Source organism: Meleagris gallopavo, chromosome 8 (assembly GCF_000146605.3).
Source record: "Meleagris gallopavo isolate NT-WF06-2002-E0010 breed Aviagen turkey brand Nicholas breeding stock chromosome 8, Turkey_5.1, whole genome shotgun sequence".
In the NCBI taxonomy this organism is placed as follows: domain Eukaryota; kingdom Metazoa; phylum Chordata; class Aves; order Galliformes; family Phasianidae; genus Meleagris; species Meleagris gallopavo.
This window is the reverse complement of record NC_015018.2, coordinates 7,443,849-7,466,384: the sequence shown is the minus strand read 5'-3', so window position 1 is coordinate 7,466,384 and position 22,536 is coordinate 7,443,849. Positions and strand designations below refer to the sequence as shown.

The 22,536-nt window shown below is 37.0% G+C and overlaps 1 protein-coding gene across 1 annotated transcript; it reads left to right on the top strand.

Annotated features, from left to right (window-relative positions):
* The first annotated feature begins 7,923 nt into the window (after nt 1–7,923).
* On the top strand, nt 7,924–20,377 carry LOC104911902 (catenin alpha-3-like). The gene is made up of 3 exons (XM_010714232.3): nt 7,924–8,454; nt 15,278–15,412; nt 18,583–20,377. The coding sequence occupies exons 1-3, from the start codon at nt 8,398–8,400 to the stop codon at nt 18,868–18,870; spliced, it is 480 nt and encodes a 159-aa protein (XP_010712534.1). The 5' UTR covers nt 7,924–8,397; the 3' UTR covers nt 18,871–20,377.
* The last annotated feature ends 2,159 nt before the right edge of the window (nt 20,378–22,536 follow it).

The following is a 22,536-nucleotide window of genomic DNA, read 5'->3' as shown; positions in this document are numbered from 1 at the left end:
TTGTTTGTTTGTTTTTTACAAAGGAAACATTCTCCAGCCCTTGATCCTTGTGCTGATTCTTGTTTCATAGCTTGAGAAACTCTGTCCAAGTGATTTTATTCCAGCAGTTTGCATTTTTAATTGAAAGATGAGAAAAGAGCTGTTTTGTCTTTGTGAACTTACCTGATCAATACAAAAAAAATTACTGATTTATTTTATATTAGCGTATTTTCTGCCTCCAGGTGTAATTATACCTACTTGAAGCTCCAGGGAGAAATACCCTCCTGCTCATTCATACATGCATCCATTCGGCAAAGATTCTACTATGCACTCTATTACTTTCCTTTGTTCCAGAAATATGAAAGAGACTTACAGTGTTAAGAAAACATGATAGTTCCACTTCACAGAATGTGATAGTAAATTCATTTAAATGCCTGATGATCCAGGAAGTTTTATGCATCCAGAGACAGTGGATGGGTTTGGATCAATGCACTGACTGAAAACAAGGTGATGAGCTGAATTTCTTCATGAGGGATTCAGTGAAGTGATGCAGGGGATCTCTCTGAGTAAAAGTTACGGTGTTGTTATGAAATCCCCAAGTAGCTCCTGTGTGTCGCTAAACAGCCATGTAGGGGAATCTGGCTTGTCCAGACTCCTCAGGCAGCTCCTGCTCTAAGACTGATGAAACAGTACACAGATATACAGAAGGCAGCTGTAAATTACCAGCAGGATCTGCTCCTGCAGATGGAGAAATGGTGACTTAGGACAGTCTTTGTACCTCGTATAGAGGATGCATGTAGTTTGGCTAATTAATAGTAGTTGAATATGCAGAATTGTTGTGTAGGACCACAGGCAAGCCAAGGGAGAGAGAGTTGCCTTCTAACTGTGCTGCAGAAATGGTGGTACAGCTGGAAGTAAAGTTTTGGTTATGTAACCTCCTTTCCTCCTGGAAACCAGGTGGTAAGTGCAACTTCCCAGCAGCTGTCCCAGCTCTGACTGTTGAGCACAGTGTTATGACATGGAATGCCTAAAACCATAGCACGTTTGCTTCAACACTCTGCTTGTGGGTTTCTATACAGCACCATAAAATCAAAAGGTAAAGTCTGCACTTAATTTTAATTTTTTTTTAAGTACACAATTGAACAAGGGAAATAAATGCACATAACAAATTGCAACATTGTAGACATCGAACAGCCATTCTGAATTTTCTGATTGACTTTTGACCTCTACCTGCTGGGATTACCTTGAGTTTTATTGGTATAACCTTCCTGCAGTACACATAAGAAAACAGTCTGGAAGAAAAAGGTTAAAAGAAAACAGGCTTAGGTTACAACAGATTATTTTCAAAATAATTAATTTGCTTTCTCCACCAGAGAACTGGGAAGATAAACTTTGAAGAATAAAATGAATGTTTGTTTCCTTTTTTAAAAGTTATAGCATAGCAAGGGGATTTTAATAGGCAGAATTGACTTGTTTAAGTGGCAGTGTTACATGTCTGCACTATAGTAGCATGCACTTACTTCATATTTTCATTCATTAATAATCTTCAGATGCCTTTTTTTCTGCTTCTGGGCTGCAACACTTGCTTTTTCTTGACCATGTTATAACTCTTCTTGCAAATTCAGCACATGGCTCACATGAGTGGGAAGCAGATGGGCCACTCTGCAGTGGGAGCCCTTAGAGAGAGCTCTGACTTTCTGACTCAGCCATAATTCACCTCTGTGCTTTCAGATGCTACAGACCTAGAATGACAGCACTGTTATGTCTGAAACATACTCCACATACCCAGCTCCTCCATGTTTACTCTTTCAGCTCTCATGGGAGACAACCCTAAGTATCCCTTATGCAGACAAGTTCTCGGTACCCACAGAAGTGTCATGGACAGTGTATCTAGCCCTCCTGTAAAGGATGAGATTTGAAACCTCATTTTGCATTGTACCTGTGGTTTGCACAGTACAGGTCAGACTGCAAAGAAATTGTGTTTATTAAAATGTGCATTTAGATTTTTAAATGTTCAAAATATCTGTTCAAAACCAAGCAGTTTCCACTTAAAGGTTTGGATTTAAACAAAAAACAAAACAATGACTAAAGCATAGAACCATCCATCCTGTTGGATAGCTTCTTATAGTAACCATATATGTTAAAACCTCTGAATAATTTCTGTTTGTGACAGGGAAAATAGGAGAGTGATGAAGCAAATAACCAACCTTTTGTATAGTCAGAAATGTTAATGGGTGATTAAAATGATAGACATCCAAATTAAAGCCCGTGACTGTTAAGAAGATCTGCTGATCTTAGAAACTGAAAACCAAAATAGTAGTGAGAAGAAAAGCATTCTTACCTCATCACAAATGACGCTTGTTTAAAATATCAGAACACATGTGTGATGGTGCAGTAGTGTCTTACATTGTACTGATAAAATTTTCATGTATGGAAGTGATGAACAGGGAGAAATGGGAAGCTATTTCTCATGGTATGTGGAAAAGGTGACTGTTGGGTAGCTAGCGGGGGAAATCCTCTTCAACATGTGTAAAACTTTCATCTATAACTAGACAAAGTGCTGTTAATAGAGCTTCATGTATGGCATCTGCTCAGTAATGACATCTTCATATTTATTCAGATGGGCTATACATACTATGCAACCCATTGCTTTTGTTACAATCTTACCTATTTTTAATAAATTAATATAGGAAGACAGTTGTGATCAAAGATGAAAAGGACTTTACAATGCTTTTCAAACCTTGTTTTTGCTATATTATTATTTTATTGGGAGATTTTAAAGAGTACTTAAGCATATTTTATGTATCTGTATTTATATTTCGTATTTTTGAATATATAAGGAATACAGACACACATACACACACACATATAGAATGGTTGCATGGTATAGCTCCTCTGAACAAATGTGAAGATATTAATAAAATGTCCCATCTATGTTTAAATATTACCAGATTTTTGTCACAACAGTAACACAAGTGCATGGTTTTTTTGTTATGCAGTGACATAGCATTTCCCAGGATCAGAACTGGCATGCTTCAGGAAAAGTATGAAGAGGTGAGGTACAGACACTCTCAGGGGTGTGACTATTAGCTCTTCCGGATGCTAGCCAGGCATGATGCCACCTTAAAGCAGCCAAAGAGAAGGGAGAGGCAGGGTGATAATGGTCTGCCGTCATAGAGCCTCAGTGGCTCTGGTGGCTCACAGACGAGTATCTGTGTTGCATAGGCATGGCACTCAAAAACTAGAATGCACCAGGGAGTTTTTATGACATTCTATGAAATTATCACAAGACTCAGCTTTTTTTCAGAGACCAAAATAAGTGACAGTGATATTGGTGAAATGAATTTTAGACATTGCTCTCATCACTGAATTTGTCAAAATTTCTATGTTGTCTAACTAGATACTGAACAACCTAAGTGATTGGTCTCAAATGGCAGAACAAAGAACGTAAGAGCAACAAAAAGAAATAAATGAATGGGTGCTTCTTAGAGTGAAGCACACTAAATAATAGTTTTATTTATTTTGTAAAGTTGTTGAAAGCACAAGGGGCTTGGATTGAAAAGGATGACCTAGATAAGGAAATCACAGCAGGAGATCAAGAGGGAAGCTCTTCATAGAGGTGCAGACTGGAGTGTAGCATAGATAGAAGAATCTGCCTGCCCCAGAGCAGAGAAAGAAAGAAATCACAGGACTGACGTAAAGTTACATTGATAGATACGTAGCTGCAAATAATGGTGCTTTTCAATTTCCATTCTTCTACCATGCTGGTATAAAGGATTTAATTACTGCTATATCTTCTTATGCCGGCATTTATTTTCAATGTTATTTTAGCCACAGTTGCATTATTATTTTTCTGCCTAAGTCTGGGAAAGCAGAGAAATAATAGTTGGCCTTCTGTCCATTTAACTCGAAGGAAATGTCTGGATTCTTGCGCTGTTTCTGTTCAAGGTATTCTACTTCATTTGTGATAAATATTTCTTAAATGCTAGTGCTATTGAATTCAGAAGCCTCATCTACCTTAGGTTCATCCAAAAACTGGGTCACTAGTTATGCTTCCTGGAACAGGAGGTGGCTATTTTGATGGAACAGATGTCACTGACAGAGGACGTGCATCTTACATCAAATGTCATTGTTTACTGATGGACCGTGTAACCAGTGCAAGTACCATATAATCCTGTTGTGCCATATAATCTATTGACTACAGTTGAAGGAATTGCTATGTCAAGGTTTTTCACAGAGCCTTACTTCACTGTAAAAAGACACTTCAGGAAGGAAACCTAATCCACCGGTATTCACTTTTCTAAATCAAGTCATTCCAGGAATGTTGTGTTCTTTGTCACTTACCTACAGATAACTCACTACTGTACAAAGAGGAGTGTTGCCTTTCCTCTGTGCATACCATTTTGCCATTGCTTTTCTTCTGCAGCACTCTAGTGCCAATTCTTGATGCTTCTTTGATCAGCTGGAACTGCAAATTGTTTATTATATAAATTGTATCTTATTATAACACTGCATACGGACTGACACCTCACTTTTGTATCTGTTCGTTTAATTATCCTATGTGAATGGACAGGTTCCGTTTTTGGTAATTATAGCTATATTTTCTTCCATACTTCTTGAGATAATTGCAAGTCTGGCCTCCCAGTCTATTTATATCCCCTTCCACATTACTGTCAAGTGCATTTGCTGAGGTGAGTACAGTGAATAACAGCAAGCAATTCAGCTTTGCTTGGAGGCAGAAGACTGTGATGGTGAAGCCTTTGAATATGAAGTTAGAGTGCAAGTTAAAGCAAGAATTAAGGGAATATTTTTGATAATTACTTTCCAGAGTGAAACTGCAGAGTAAAGGAAAAAAGAAAATAATGCCTGATAGTGATGTCTGTTAGTCATAAGAGTTAAGTTTAGACAGTGCACATGGATAAATGAAGTGACTGCAGACATACTGTTCATTGTGGCTTGGGGCAAGAATGATTAGAGAGAGAAGACTTAGGTCTTTCTCTCAATATTTTCTTTGGTGTTACAGCATTTAACAGATTCTAAGCTTTTTCTTGAGATTATACTTTTCAAGAGGCGTTTCTGTGAAGCTTTTTCCCTTCCATGACTTCGCTGAGATGCTCTCAACTGACTTCATTTGTATAGACACCAATTAAACTCCTAGTTAGACGCAGCTAGACTTCACAATGTAATTATTTATGGGCTATTCCTAGTTTTCTCATTGGATAGAACAATTGATTTAAGTGATCTAATAACAATCCATCACTACCTTGTGGGTATGTAATTGCTCATAAATACAGTACTTTGTGTCTCATCTTTGTTTTCATAGCCCTGGATGTGTTATAAACTTATCTAATACAGCTTTAGTGCTTGCAAATAGTAATATGTGTGGAAATAAATAGATCTTCCAAACAATAAATCAAATAATGGCATTCAGAGTGCAGCTCTGAACCCAATTGAAAAAAAAAAAAGGGAAAGACAGGCCAATTTAAAAAAAAATAAAATTAATGAGCACCACAACTAAGAAATTAGAATTTCTCTCATAGAAGACAGAAAAAAGTTGGAAAACTTTGTAAAGGAGAAAATTTATACTGCTGCTGACCTGCAATTGGTTTACTGCAACTCCCTTGGGAGGAATTTTTTTTTCAATTTCTCATTGCAATACTTGGAACAGCCACAGGACCCATAGCAGGAGCAACTACAGGGTTCATCGTGAGGGCTGGAGACACAACAGGGTCTCATGTAGTGCTTGGAGCTGCTGCAGGACCTGTTGCATGAATTGGAGCTGCTGCAGGACCTATTGATGAAGTTGGAAGGTCCCTTGCATTGTCATCAGATCGAGAGGTATTTTTCTTTTCCTTGAGGATGCTGATTAATGTTGAACAGTACTTGGTAGCCATAGGTGAAGCCCCAGCATGCTGCAGTGATGTGTGCCTCTGTAGGATTGCTAGGCAACTGCAGATCTTCTCCAAATATTCGACTAGATCTTCAGGGTTCTGCAGTTGTTCAGAGGTGAAGTTCCAAAGTACAGGGGGTGTCCACTGCTCCAGCCACTTACCCACAACATCCCGTACTCCCTGTTATCCAGAAGTGTTCTGTCCCAGGGCAGATCTCTGGGTGGTATTCTTAAATAATTGTTAAATATTAAACTTAGCCTGAAAAACATTCACAATGCATAGCAATGGGAGCATGCTAGTTTAAAATCCCACACATATTCAGAATTCTCAAGAGCCACTCTAACTATCTCCTGAGCGCTAGGGGAAGAAGGAAAAGTGAAACGGAAGCTGAAAAACAGCTGGAAGGTGTCCACCCCTATATTCTCCATAGCCAGATTCCCCAAAGAGACAAATCGAAGAGTATAATTAGTAAAATTATCAATAATACAGTTTCTGTAGCCTAAAGATGACTGCAGTGCTGAATGCACACTAAACATTACTTTCACATTGGCTCTGTACAGCACTGCCTAGCTGTATCTACCAAAATACAGCATCATACCGGTCACTCTAAAGAAAATCATTCCATCCAGCTGAAACTAAGATAGTTGTGTGGGGAGGATTGTTTTTTTCCCTCTAAGCGTCTACTGTGGATCAATGTGCTAAGCTAATGTTCTTAAGCTACTGCATGGAGGTCTATATTGTCTGTAATAACTTAATTTTAGCAACTAGACTAGAACCATAATATTCTGACAGATTAGGCAGGGATACTTCTGCACCTAGTGGAGGGTAGTTCTGAACTACATTTGTAGAAGGAAAAGGTCATTGATACAATGGCTCTGAAAGGGAACCAAGTGAATTATCAGCAAAAAAATTCTGGCAAGTTATATGGATGACAGTGAAACAGACTCCCAAAGCAAGGTGTATTTTCATACTTCAAATTTGACACACAAAATGCAAGGAAATCTAAAACTGGTAGGAAACCGTCTATTGACTAGGAAAGAAAAAACAAAGGGCTTTCATAGATTTTTTTTTTTGCGTCTCTTTAGCATCCGGAGCCAGGTAGTTAATCCGAGCAAAAAAATCAGTTATCACTGTTACTTACTCTGCACTCTCCTTTCCCTGGTTCTTTAGTTGTAGATAATAGTCACTTTTTGTACAGTTTCACTGTTAAGTCTGGATTTTTACCTTACAGGATTTCTTTGTATAGGTTCAGTATGCAGTGTAAGTATTCCTCTGTACTACTAAAGAGTAAAAGGTTAAAACAACCGTGAAAATTGCCTCAATGGGTTTTCCATGTCAAGTAAATACCTTTCTGTAGCAAAATAACATGCAAGATATCATCCTGTTCTGTGTTTTTTCTAGTTTTTTTGTTTTGAGGTGTAGGTTGAGAATAAGGAACTATAATTTGTAAAGCATTCTTTTTTCCCCCCAAAGATCAAACAATAGTTTTTTGCAAAACACTGCATTTAATTAAGAGTTTAACAATTACTAGCCATGCTGTGTTGCCATCTTTGTCTTCTTTACTGATTTGTTTTTTACTGAATGTGTAAACACATACAATATTGTTTTAAGGGAAATGAGTTTGTTTTTTGTTTGTTTTTTTAAACTACAAATCTGTAACAAAAGCTGAAATGCAGAGCTGAATTTAGCATGGGTGCGTCCTTGATAAGTGTGAGGTAAAATAAATGTTGCTTTTTAGTTTAGTTGAAGTATTTCAGTGTTAAAGAAGTCTGCAGGTGGCTTCTTGAAAAATTGTTCAGAGGAATTTTACAGTTACACTGAGTTGTTCTGAAAACTATGTAGCATTTTTAGATATGCCATATCCAAGTTTTGAATGGTATTTGTTAGTTTTCATTGCATTCCTGTTCATAATTCTTTTATGCTTGCATACACCAGTTTCATAAAACAACCTGAGTTTCCTGACCAGACATTCACGAGTCTCAGAATTCATCACTCTGATAAACTTTTTTTTCTATTTACTGGAAAATACTTTACTAGGTAATACCTAGCAGGAAACTGCTGGAAGGGAAAGGAACATAAATGTTGTATAACTGCAGGATAATTACAGCAAGCAGCACAAGCAGTCTCTGTACTAAACCTTCACCATTCCCATACAATTATCTATATGTGACATATTGGAACTGGGCTTAAAAATCCATGTTTTTAGGATTTAGCATGGATTGATTGCACTTGCTGGATGAAAATGTGTGACATTTTTCTGTTACTTTTGCATCCAGTTGAAGCCAAGCAGTGCAAATCTGTGGGACATGAAAACAAAACACTTGGAAGTGGGGATTTAATTAATGTTGCTTCTGTGTAGATCAGTGCTTTTGTTGTTTTTGTTTTTTAATTCAATTGAATCCTTCTGTGCCTAATCTGCATCACTATGATTTATTCTCAGTTTTGAATAATGTAATAAAATCTCTGTTTCATTTGAAGGGGTAGAGGACCATTGAAGAACACATCTGATGTAATTAATGCTGCAAAAATGATTTCAGAGTCAGGATCGAGGATGGATGTCCTTGCACGGCTGATTGCCAATCAGGTAGGTTATTTATGTAGCAATGTATTAACCTTAAAACTTAACCTATGCACAGAAGTTCCAACACCTGCGAAGGTCAGTCACAGAAATAGTTATGACATTACAATACAACATTGTAGTTCCTTCTTCACTTCCTCAGTTAAATTACTCAGAAAAAAAATGTGGCAAATCAGCTTAGATGTGGAAACTCAGGAGTGGCATAGTATTTCCAAGCAGTGTTAACAGGTGCTAGGTCACAGGACCATGCTTATGTTAGTTTTTCTTCTTTGTCTTCAAAATATTTGTTTTGCAGCATATTACATGTATTTTCCAGAATGTTTGCTTTCTGCTGTATCTAGATTCTCCTTCTGACATATTTTTCCTCCAGTATTGGCCTTTTCTTTGAGTTATGGACGTCAAATTGCTTTCAATCTAAATACTCTTCTCAATAGGTAGAATTCTGCCATCTGCATACCTGAAGTCTTGAGATGATTTTTTACCACTGAAAAGAAATATCTATCATCATAAAATGAAAAGTTCTACAGCTGTAAGAGTTACTTTATTTCCAATTAATTCTAAAAGCTTCTACTAGCTAAATAAGCTAAATAACAAAAACAGCAAAAAAAAAGAAACTTAAACAAAACAAAACACACACAGCAAAACAAAACGCACTCCGCCAGCCAAACACCAGAACAGGACCCATGTAAATGCATAGGCATGATCATCTTCCTGGCTAGAGTGGCAGCACTGTAGCGTAGTACATTAATACAAGCCACTCGTCTTATGTAGGTAAGGTCAGTAGGGCCTTACAGAACCAGGCCAGAGAACAATCCAGTGAAATTTCAGTATGCAGGTATTTAAGCCATTTATTTTCCTAGCCTTTGTGGCTGGCTTTTAGGTCCAGAGTAGCAGGGTATATTTGCTGTCTTCCAAATCCTCATGTACTTTCTCTCTACCCCTCACTTTTGATTTTTCACTTGCTTAATATCTATGAAGCAGCAACCATCTGCATTTTCTTTTTCTGTCACGCCTCTCTCTGAATTCCAGATAGAGATACCATAGAATTTTGGTCACTGGTCTATACAGTTATGATCTGAATTTCTGGAAAAAAAGAAGGAAGGTAAAACATCCCCATTTCTGATCTTGACAAGTGTTCTTCTAGCATGTCTCTTTTCAAATGAACTGGATCCTTCATCAATTCCTTTCATCAATTAAAAATTAAAATTCAAAACTGTAATCGTTACTGATGTATTGCAGAAAATTAAGTGGTATCAAATCTAGAGATGAGTGTCACAACCTTTCACTCCTTTCTCAATAGAAAATTCAGTCTTTCTTATAGAAATACTAATTACCTAAAATTTTATTTTTGTATTGTTACAATAACTCCTGACTAGAAATGTGAGAGCAAATTAGCCACGAATTAGTAGTGCTGATAACCAGTGTGCTGATAGTTCAGGTAAACATTAGTGCTGACAACCAATGTGTTTCCTTAGTTGCTGGGAAATTTGACTACATTTTAATTAACTCTTTTACTAAATTCACTCAGGTAATTTCTGATTGTCCTAAGTAAGAGTTTGCACATAGTTGATAAGCCTTGATTCACCTTACTCATCTCACGTGTACCTCAAATAGAGCAGTGAGTTTATATATAATGGTGAAAAAAAACACATGCATGAAGAATGCATGGACTTTTATCTTAAAACACATGCCTTACAGTCGGTATGATGTACAGTCATCGGTTTTCTCTTTTGAAGTAAATAATACAAATCCATCTTTACACGCAATTCTAAGTTACACATAATTTATTTTTTACTGAAAGAGAACGTGGCATATTTACTGAAAAAATAGGTTAATGCCACTGAGAAGGGTGTTCACAAAACTTGATCAAAACTCCTGTTCCAGCCTGGACACCAAATTCTTGAAGGGTTCCTTCAGTTTGAACCAAATTCATTGAACTAGGTAGTCAACAGAATGTAACATTTCTTCAAGAGAGCAGAGCAGAGGAAATATGGTAGAATAACAATTGTTAGTCTTCACAAATACCATGTAGATTGAAGAAAAACACAGTGAGAAAAATACTCTGTATGGTAAAGGGTGATTTTGCTTGTGAATAAAAATTAAAAGATTTCTAGTCATCAGAGAAATGCGAAAATCATATTATTCATCTGACAGTAGGAGTAAGAGCAAGATTCTACTTTTTACTAAGTCAGATGCCTATCTAGCTGTGATTGTAGTTATATTCACTACAGAAGTATCGAACTTACTGACAAAGACATCTGACTCAGTCCTATGTCTTTGAATCATGTTTAATGTTTAACTAATCTCTTATTTTACTGTATGTGCTTATTTACTTCTAATGCTTATGACATCTGCTGTTGAGCTTACCCTGCATCACTTCAATGATTCGTTATCATTTCTAATATTGTCATTTAGTTAGGCCACTTTAGTTTCATCTTCACAGTCATCCCAGGACTCAAGTATTACTCTTGACTATGCCTTTGCTTTTATCAGGACCATGGTAACATATGATGAACGTATTCAGTATTCAAAGAGACATGTGAGGAAGAAAAACAAAACTTGCTCTTTTTCCTCTATCTAGATTGAAACCTGGGAAAAAAAACTGAAAAAGCAATCTCTGCATAATGAAGAATCATTGTATCTCTTTTATACAACATGACATAAAACATTTCCAAATGAACGATTTTTGTTCATGCTCCATATAATTTCAGAGAATCAAAACTGATAACTGTGGAATTACATATTTTGTATATGTGAGGAAAAAAAACCAAAAACTGAAATTCTATTTGCAGTATTTTATCAAATGATCAGTCATAACAGCATCTCTGTTATGTTGTTCTTCGATTCTGATTTTTGTAACATTTTCATGTATTGGAAAGAAAGAGACTCTATATTTTAGAATCAGCAGAATTCAGTCCATATTCACAGCACTTAAAGATGACTTGGAATTAACAACTGCAAACATAATCACATTCAGCATCAACCTAGGCAAATTAATCACAGTATATTGCTGATAAATTTAAATAAGATTATTTCAAATTCATTGTCAAATTTGTGGCCTGAAATCCCAAAGATTAAGCTAGTACATTCTGTTCCTAGTGACATATGCTGCAGATTAAGGTCTTTACTACAAGACTCCTCAGTAATAATCGTTTCAGCAGCAGGAGGTGCTGGTACATTATGATCCCAATAAGAGGTATAATTTAAAATGCTGTTTATCAGAGTTACTATAAGGAGGAAATAGAGTAAGTAATCTTATGTCCCTTCAGATGGTAGAAACCCAATGTGGTACAGCATCAAATGGGCCTTAAATATATGCAAGCAGTCTGGACAGATCCTGTCCATGCAAGAGATCTCCCCAGTTTCCATTGTTGGAGCTATTGACAGGATTTTCCAACAACAACAACAAAAAACAAAACAAAACAAAACAAAAAACAATGAAAAAACCCCACAAACAAACAAAAAAACCAAAAACCAACAACCCACTACTTTTCTGATGTCAAACAAAAAAGATGGTATGTATAGAGGCCTGGCCAGAGGCTCAGCTTCTCTGTTTTGTCGATCTCTAACTCCTTAATATGCAGTGGTCTTCTACTCAGCACATCAATGCAACAAAACATTAATTACTTTAAAATTCTGGAAGTGTATCAATCAGTATGAAACAGAATCAGATAATCTCCTAATTAAGAAGTTTTCATGTACCTAGGAAAGTTGTCCTGAATTTAAAAAACTATATCACATTTTAGATGCTGATAGATGTACATAAGCTGACGATATGATAGATACTTTCACTCAGAGGGTGGTGATGCACTGGAACAGGTTGCCCAGAGAGGTTGTGAATGCCACATCCCTGGAGGCACTCAAGGTAAGGCTGGACGTAGCTCTGGGCAGCCTGGTCTAGTGGTTGGCAACCCTGCCCACAGCAGGGGTCCTTTTCAACCCAGGCCTCTCTATGATTCTATAATATTTTAAATAGCTGATATGAACTAAGCAGATGTGCCAACATGATCATCTAACTACAAGAGCAGCTCACCTGGAAACTAATAAATCATATATAAGCAAATATGTAGAGTAGTGGCTCTGTGTATGATCGTGCCCAGAATTGCTCACCACGAAGACAGATTCAGATTCTAGGGAAATGCTGCTGACTCTGTTAGCAAATTGAGTGAAATCAAAATAAAGTAGGAACAATTTTGTTTATTGTCAGAATTCTCTTGGATGCAGTTGTTATTCTTTTTTTTACAGAAAGCCTTTGTTACCATTTCACGAACTCTGATATATGCAGGATGCTCTGAAGTGATGCCTCCTGCTTATTTATGCGGAAGCTACAACACACACAAAAAGGATAACAGCAATACTTGATAGAGCAAATTGTCAGTTACAAAAAACTACTTTTTGACCTTGTCCCCACCATTAGCTATGCATTTTAACCAGCAATGATCCAGACCCTGCACGCGCTCACAAAAATCTGCACCAGTGGAGGTGATGCACTGTTACTGTTGCCACTGCTGGAAACGCAGCTGTCACTGTGTTCACATCCATTATAATGATAAATGATCACCAAGCATCAATATATGTCAGTGGGTGCTGTTTTTTCTACATGGAGGAATTCAGTGACCTCCCTTTGCTTCATATGCACTTCTATATCAGACACTATTTGGCAGACTGCCCCTCTGCTGCCATTTATTGCACAGCAAAAAAACGTAATGGACCACTGGTGGGGTGGTTCAACTGCTACATACCTCTGATGTTGTGAGCCAACAAAATAAAATGAAGACTTTTACTTTTGGAGCAGCACTTGTGTATCAAAAAGAAGCCTTCACTCTTTGCCAGAAATTCTAGCTAAGAACTTGTTTCTGTCTGCTAGGCATTGAACTGGTAGCCATCAATGGGCTGTGGAATGATTAATCTCAGTATTTTTAAATTATTTTCTGTTTCAGCTAAGTGTTTTGTCTCACTAGTAAGCAAGAGTTGTTTGTACCAGATGTTTCTGAGTAATACGCAGAGAGTTCCTTATGGAATACCCTCTTCACAGAGTACATTTCTTTCTAACATCTGTTTATGGTTGATTGGGATATGCTATAGTGTATGAGACTTTAATTTTCTTTATTGTACTTTATCTTTCCTAAGGTAACATAAAATGTTGTCTTTACTCCTAGAAATGCCTCCTTTCTCTTAAAGTTTTATGGGTAAAGTACATAAAAATGGGTGTAATGTGTAAGACCAAAGGTTCCTTTAGGTAAATAGTGAACATACATAGGACTCAGTAAGATGACAGCATGCATTTTATGATACTTACTTACCTGCACCAGGTAAAGTAAAGCTTTCCTTTAATAAAGTTGTATTTCAGTAAAGCTGTGGTTATCCCTCAGGTTTATGAAATGTATTTATGCTTTTTTCCAGCAATACCTTACACTTGTTTTTCTAAATGCTGCTGAGCGCTAGACCAGTATTTTGATTGAACTAGTTTAACCTCAAGGTCTCTGGGGAGGTTATGTCTTCCCTATCTTTGGTGCATACCGTCTTTGGCATTCCTAAAATGTTATGCATTTCTTCCCTAAGTGTATAAAAGGAAGATAGTAAATGTGACTAACTTGCAAATGTTATATAAGAGTATTATGTAAGAAATTAAAATAGCGTTGTCTCTGAGTTTCTATAATTGATGCTGTCACAACTTGAAATGGATGAGATACTGTATTAGCACCCTATCTTTCTATCTGCTGAGGTTTTCCAGTGGAGAGAAGTAAATCACAGAGCAATATAAAAACAAGCACCTTATTCTAGGAAACAGACCTTTAGTATAGTTGTGATGCTTAAAGAGGTTACAGCTGCATTTGGCCAGAAGGACAGATTTTTTTTATTACTTAGTGTAAGAAGTAAACAAGTATTCAAGTCTTCTCAACAATCACTGAGATGTGAATACTGGTAATGCTTCAAAAATGGAGCATGCTGAGAGGGTGTCGAAAAACTCTGTTCTGTTTTTCTTTTAAACTGTGGTGAAGTAAAGAGAACACTTTAATAGTGGATCTAGCCGAACACAAGGTAAAGACTGGTATTTCATTCATAGTAATCAACAATTTTTCAGATTCATTTGCTATATTCTTTGCTGCCTCTTCTAACAGACCAAAACATGAACGTTTCGGTTTACTACTGCAGAGACATGAAGAATCATCGCACTTGAAATAAACACATCCCATTTTGAACAACTATCAGGTTTCTTCAGCAAAGACAGTCTTTTGTGTAAAGTTGTTACATAATTAATTTCTTGAATTAAGTACAATTATTGCTTTTTCAGGCTTTTAGCCCATTATAGGTTTATTTAAATCAGTACTGCCCCTGCAAGTATTTGTGGGAGCCCACAGAAGTGAAGGTGGAAAGATGATATATAATTTTTTTAAGTACTGAAATCAGTGAATTAGCTGTAAGCTGTTGTTATTTTCCTATTCCCATTGAAAGAGCACATCTGACATTAAGCTGAATAAAATGGATAAAAAATTAAAGAAAGAAAAAAAAGCAGATTAATATTAGGAGATAAAGCGTAACTTTTATATATGTTAACATTCTTCTTGCATTTGTGTTTACATTTGTCATTTAATTATTACTTCTAGATACCTTAGAAATAAAGCCTCTTAGGAATAGAAGAACAGTTATTCTGTACGTTAAATAATTTGGTTAGCAGCGTTACTAAAGCAATCCCTGCAGCATAAAAGAAAAAGTGAGTACAAGGACGTTTGTATGAGTGATTTGAATACTCCTCAGTTAAGTAAGTATTTAATATGATGTCTGAAATGAAATGCATATGCTTTACTATTCTTTTCTTAATCCTCAGTGTCCAGATCAGTCATGTAAACAGGATTTGTTGGCTTACCTAGAACAGATCAAGCTGTACTCCCATCAGCTCAAAATCTGCAGTCAAGTTAAAGCAGAAATCCAGAATCTAGGTGGAGAGCTCATCATGTCTGCTGTAAGTAGAAAAATGGCATGAATTACAGTCAATACAAAATAAAATATCTTCACTTTACATTGTCCTTTCCTATGCTCATGATATGTTTTAAGAATCTAAAAAGAAAAGCATCCACAAGCAATTGCAATTCATGCTTCATTTTCTTACAGTCTCTGCCTAAAGTAAGTGTTAAAAAAAATGGTAGAGAATAAAAGAAATTCAGATCTATGCATTTTAACCTCCTGTGACAAAAAAATATGGCTTTGTTTTTTTCCTAGCATTTTTGGAGGAATGTTCAGTAGTAGCTAGAGATCTTTCTGTTCCGATTTAATTCCAAAAATGCAAATCCAATCATTTCCTGACTTACTGCTTTTTTTTGCCTAACATGCATTCCTGTGTATAAAGTGTTACAAAAACAACTGTACGGACAGTAACACATTCCCCTCACTTCATCAATTCACTCACAAATTCATTTGCCTTGGCTAAGGGGAGACTACTATTGCTAACACAGCAGTGTGAAAGACAAGTCTCATTCTGGACAGCCACATACAGCTATCATACCATAAAATGCAGAGTGTCTCGATCAGCTTATCTGCTCCAATCAGCTACTGGTGGTGATTATGTTGAGAAGCAGTATTTTTTGTATCTGAGAATTCGCTCTATCAAACAGCTTTATTATGGTACTTGCATCTGTTGTAGTTTTCCTGGAAATGACTAAGAGGCATTTTACCTTTGTTGTAAATACAGAGGTTGCTCCACATATAAGCAATAAATGTTAATCAATGAGTTTTAAATAAATAGTAACTATTTCTCAAGCGCTTTCTTCAAGCTATTCAGAATGGAGATGCTTTCACAATCGAAATTGTCAGCCTTATAATTAAATACAGTGTGGTATCTTTGAATAAAAAGCTACTAGCTAAGATGATTTATACCATATATATGTGCCTCTACCATTTCCTGGGAACGGTATCAAAACACAGTAAAGTAAAGGGGAAAGATAGCATTCATTACAAACATTTAAATTTTAAACAAATGTGAGTCCTGTGCTTAACATGGACTATGGCATCATTTAGCTATTTCAACAAAAACAAACAAACAAAAAACCCCAACACCTTCCCAAAGAATCAAAACACAGCCTACTTTCTTCCTGTTTGAGTACAATGGATGTATATGAATATATACCTTTTCAGTGCACAAGGGTGGCACACAGTGGCCTAAGATTGGACACAGTTGTAACAGACAAAGCAATCTTCTACAGCTGCATTTTAAGACAAGGAGACATAGTCACACACCCTGCACACATCAGTTCCTCTCCCTCTGTGATTTTAGCCCTATTCTGGAAGGATGACTCTGAGCCTTATCAGTTTGTATTCAAGAAACATGCCAAATGAGAAGGTGACAACCTCATTTTCAAATGTTTTAAGTAACACTGATGGCCAATTATACAATCAGTTCTTTTGCCAGTGTTGGCTTATAGCAAAATCCTTGCTCTTACACTTTGCTTTTATCAAGAGTACACAGCCCCCAAAGTAGGTTCTTCCCATCATAGTAGCAACTCTTCTGCATACGTCTTGCTAGACATCACCATCTAGAAGTGTGTCAGACCAGAATTGTGCCTCCGACTGAGCGCCACACAGTTGTTTGCTCACTCCCCCCTATTCCCAGTGGGACAGGGGAAAGAATTTAAAAAAAAAAAAACAACAAAAAACAACAAAGTAGAACTTATGGATTGAGATATTTACCAAGATAAAGTAAAGGAAAATAATTATGACTATAGGTATATAAAAATATGTAGCAAATGATGCACAAATAATTGTTCACCAACCCTGACTGATGCTTAGCAAACAGTAGAAGACAGATATCATCTCCCATCCCCTTCAAAACTTCTGCTTGATGTTCTATGGTATAGGATATCCCTTTGGCCAGCTTAAGGCAGCTGTTCATATTCTGTTCCCTCCTAGCTCCTTGTGCCCATCACTGAAAATTACCTTAGCTCTGTACAATGCTGCTTAGCAGCAGCTATAAACATCAGTGTGTTACAAGCATTGTTTTTCTCCTAGAACCAAAACATACCATCATACCAGGCACTTTGAAGAAAACAATTTCATCCAGCTGAAACTAAGACACAAGAGTTTGAGATTCACTGTGGGAGAGGGTTATGTCAGAATAAAATGCCCATACTCAGCACATGCGATAGGTCTGTGTCAGCCTTTCACACAACTGTACTGTGCAACACTGATACGTCAGCCTCAGTCCAGGCTGCCAAAGTCACTGGGACTAAGCAGAGAACTAAGAAAGAAGTGGCCCCAGCACTGTCTGCTTTCAGTCCCTACACACCGTGCAAGCCTTAGGAGAAGGGACCTATATGTTCAGTTTTTGTACTTCACTACAGAGCAGCACTGCAAAGATAACATAGTAGTTAAAACTGCCTTTTTTTTTTTTATCCCCCCTACAGTCAGCCAATTTTCAGTTGGAATCAAGATATACTACTTTCTATTTCCAGAAATATTTATGGAAAATACCTTTAGTTTAACACTTGCTTGGCTATGTAGCATGTGTTGAATACAGTAATATGTGATACAGAGGTTTGTTTTACATTCTGCCTCTCAAGGTTCTCATTTGCAGGGAGAAAAAGAAAGAAAAAAAAAAAACAACCAGCCAGTCACCACAGTTTGTGTGCACTAGCTCACACTTATTAGCTTTAAAAATTCTGGTCATTCAGACTACATTCAGCAGCTACTAATTCAGCCACTTCATAGTATCCCTGCAGTGCTCAGAAGCACGTGAGAAAGCCTGGAATGTGATGGGAGCAGCTGGAGAATTTACCTAGTGCTGATGCAAAGAAAATAATAGGTAACATTTTTATAGCTCTTCTTTGAGGTGGTTTCATTACCTGTCAGTAGTAATTGCAGTGATACCCTGCAGACAAGAATCATGAATTCACACTTCTTAGACAAAGGCAAGCAACAAACATCTCAATAAGCCGTTACACTTCACCAGCACAGATTCCTATAAATCACTTTAATACTGAGCAATGAAACATGAATATAATGATCAAGCACACCAAGAGAAAACAAAGAAATTATGCTTTACTATATTAGTCTTAGGTTTTAACTGTTGTTTAATCCTGAGCATATTGTGATTAAAAGCAGACTGCTTTCCTAGACTAATATTTCTGTTTCTTATTACAGTTGGATAGTGTCACCTCCCTAATTCAGGCTGCCAAAAATTTAATGAATGCTGTGGTGCAGACAGTGAAGATGTCCTACATTGCATCCACAAAGATTATCAAGATCCAGAGTCCTACTGGCCCACGACATCCTGTTGTGATGTGGAGAATGAAAGCTCCAGAGAAGAAGCCCCTAATTAAAAGAGAGAAGCCCGAAGAAATCTATGCTGCTGTCAGAAAAGGTTCTGCAAAGAAGAGAATCCATCCTCTTCAAGTCATGAGTGAATTCAGAGGCAGAGAAATAGTCTAATGTTCTGTCACTTTTTATGTTCCTCTCCTAAAATTCTGATGATTTTTCACTTTTTCCCCAATTTATTTAATAACCGTATATTAGTGTTTTGCTTTTTATAAATCTGTAACTTCACATTTGCTTAAATTACTTGAAAATGACATTGGATTATTTAACTGCACACATATGAAAAGTACTCGTTTTGCAGTGTCAAACTCTCCTGCCTTCATACTGGTAGGTTTCAGCAGAGCACTTCTGAGCAATACGCCATGGCACTGTGTCACAGCCAGTGAAAAGCAGAATGCAGGGTGCCAAACTCTGCTCAACGTCCTTCTGCATTTGCTAATCAAGTGTTCCTTCACCACTAATACTAAACTGCGTGTAGTTCAGGACATACAGAATTTTTAAGCATTGTGTTTGTTGGTACAGATACTTAATCAGGATCATTACACTGATCAAAACAGCTGGACTGCCTGATGCTAGCTGAGGGTCTGGGCCCTTAGCTTTAATCTAGATTGAAAGATCTGAAAACCAGCCACCTGCAAGGCCTATCAAAATAGGGACGGATATGTAAGCTTGAAATTTTTGATGAAACAGTGTTAAAACAATATGGATCTAAGAATGCAATAAAAAAGCAATGACTGCAATATAGAAATAATAGCTCTTTAAAAGGCTTTAATTAATTAACAGGTGTTCTGCTTCCTAGTGTACTCACAAGCCCTACAACATCCTACTGATAGACTATTCTAATAACAATAGAAAATTTTCTAATCATAGATCAAAAGAACAAATATGGGATACATCATTATTCTGATATTGTGTGTAAAAAAATTACACGTACATCTTGAATCCAAACAATGTAATGACTTTGCTTATGACAGTTTAGTCTGAAAGGCAGGACTGTTCTGTCTAGCAACTTGTTAAATGACTATATTATATTTCAACATATGTAACAAAGTGCTTTTAGTCTCTGATTATTACCAGGCCTCTGTACAGTACCTTTGGGAAGAGTGGTTTTTCTATATGTGTTTCAATCCTAAATCCACTTGGATTGATTTTTTACAAGAAGCAAACTTGTCGTGCCTGCCCTGTCTCTGTTTTCCTAGACTTCACTCCTTACTCGTCTTTTCTTTGCAAGTAGATCCTTTTTGTGGTACGACTTTTGTATTATCTCAGGTAAAAGGGCTCTATCAAATGCCAGAGCATCAACCATTCAGGACAGTACAGCATTATAATTTCTAGGTTGTTGATTAACAAACCCCAACAAAACCTGTAGTGATCATTCATTAGAGATTTTAAACAACAGGATTCCACTTTCACCAAAATGACATTCTGTCAAATAGAACAAAATTAAGGAAGAGTTTGGAAAAAAAACTATATTTCACAACACAGATCTCCTCCAATATGGTTACATCAAGATCTTAGTCACATCTATAGGTTTTTGTTAGTCTCTTAAGAACACAGAGTGAGAAGCAGCAAACAGTTAAGTGCAGCAGGTAAAGGCAGTATAGCCAGTTATTCAATCTACTTTCAGTAGGTCTGCTGGCAGACTAATAAAAGCCGAGATAAAGATTTTGTGTGGTATATTGCACAGAAGAGTATACATTTTTGTTGCATCATAAAGCCAATATGTCCAAGTATTATCTCAGGTTCTTGCCAATTCCCTTAGACTACACAGTCCTCCAGCAATGCTGAGGTTCAAAAGGCAACAGTTAGTTAACAAGTTCTGTTTTGTTAGGAGTGTTACTCTTAAAGAATCCTCATGACTGTGGGACGCTTTTGGTATCAGTCATCTTGACATCTGATGTTTGCAACAAATGTCTTGTTTTCACATTAATAAAAAGCATGCACACCACTGAGGTGGCTTGTCTTTCAGTATTATGGGTTTTGTTTGGGTATGTGTCTCCTTACTAGTTTGGGTGTAGCAAATATCCTTGTTAAAAGCCAGGCTTGCTCATTCCTATAAGCAGGGAGTATACCTGCTTGTCCAGCATGTTGTGTGTGCTCTTATTAGCCTGCTTTACATTAGAGCTTTTCCTAGCACTCTTATCGCTAAAGCACAGTTTATTGCTTAATGCAGTGTACTTTTCTGCAATACCGGTCACTTTTCTTGTAGCCTGGCCATTCTCAATAACCAATTTAATCTCAGCTTTTGAGACCATTCCTATTACATGGAACTTCATTACTTCATTAAGGGAGAAAAAAAAGAAAAAAACAAAAAACAATCCACCTCTCAGAAAGAACAAAAATCAAAAGCCACAGCTGCCTTCCAAGAAGAGCCATAAGAATGATGGGTTAGTTATATCTGCACTTGAATTTCTTGGCTGAAGTTCAAATGCAATGAAAAACATAACATAACAAGGTAAAGTTTATTCCTAGCTAAGGTAGTAGAGGGAGAAGAAACAAGTCCTGGAGTTGTAAAATATTCATTGTATTAGCTCACTACCTCCCTCAGCAGACCTGCAAAGCAGGGAATCACCACTTCTCTGCCACTGTTAATAATGCTGATGGGTAATGAACTACTCAGTATGTTTTACTCAGTTTGTCCCAATTACTCTGTTATCACTTGGAGTTAGCGAGGCATTCCTGCTAAGTAACACAAGTCCTCTAATACCTCAGCTCCTCAAAAAAATGGAAAAACCACCTCCCTGCATCTCTGTCCACTCCTAGAGCCTTGCTCTTCTGTAGAAAAACACTTTTCTGAAACTACTAATTGACTTTGGTTTTGGAAGGGGAAGGGGGCAAGAGGGGAAAGTGGGAGACATGATAACCCACTTCCAGGGTTTGCTGCACTTAGGCCATTAACCGGAATCACCAGGGAAGCTCTATAGCTGCATCTTCAGCAAAGATGACAAAGCATGGTGACATTACACAGGTCTAGTGTTCCAGATGGTTTCAAAAGGTTTTGGATCTTTTGAAGGCACCTTGAGTTACTTTCTGTGAATCTGCTATCGAAGCATTTATGAAAAATGGCCTTGTACAGAAGGTTTAAATGAACTCTTAGAAGCTTCATTTTTGAAGAAAACATTTGCAAGTTTTCACCAGTAATAGACAGTAAAACTCTACGTGGTCATACCTGTTATTTGTGTTTCCTACTAATACTTATCCCTTACGTACCATTCTTGGTTAAACTTTGGGGATGTTTTGCCCATATATTTGTCTCACTAAATAATTACATAAACAAAAACCCATTCCCTTCGGTTAGAATGCATTAGTTGCATACAGATTGTTTGCTGTACCCTGAAAGTACCGCTGCTGAAATGACAAATAACCACCTTTCAGTTAATAAACCTTAGTTCATAGCAAAACTTCCTACAATTAAAAAAAAAAAAAAAGCTGAAGGGCTTATTTTTGACTCCAGCATACAAGACATGTTTAAGATACAAGTCTGCACTACAAGACATGGATCTAGCAATTTCATTTTTAAGTAGCTTTTTATAGATAGGCAACATACTTTCTACTTCCCGATGCTTAAAATAGCTGCATTTAAGCAGGCTGGAGACTAGAGATGCCTGGTCATGCAGGATCATGTTTCCTCTGGACTATCCATCTTCTATGAGTCGGGCTATTTTAGAGCTATTGGCTTTGTACTGTAGTTCTCAATTATTTTTATACAAGACAGCAGATGATTTAAAAGCAGCTGAAAATAGTCATGCGGCTCATATGCTGTGGGGCAGATTGTGCCTT

Coding starts and splice junctions, on each gene's coding strand:
- LOC104911902 (XM_010714232.3), top strand. CDS start 8,398: ATGATTTCAGAGTCAGGATCGAGGATGGATGTCCTTGCACGGCTGATT. Junction 8,455..15,277: donor CACGGCTGATTGCCAATCAG/GTAGGTTATTTA, acceptor CTTAATCCTCAG/TGTCCAGATCAGTCATGTAA. Junction 15,413..18,582: donor GAGAGCTCATCATGTCTGCT/GTAAGTAGAAAA, acceptor TTCTTATTACAG/TTGGATAGTGTCACCTCCCT.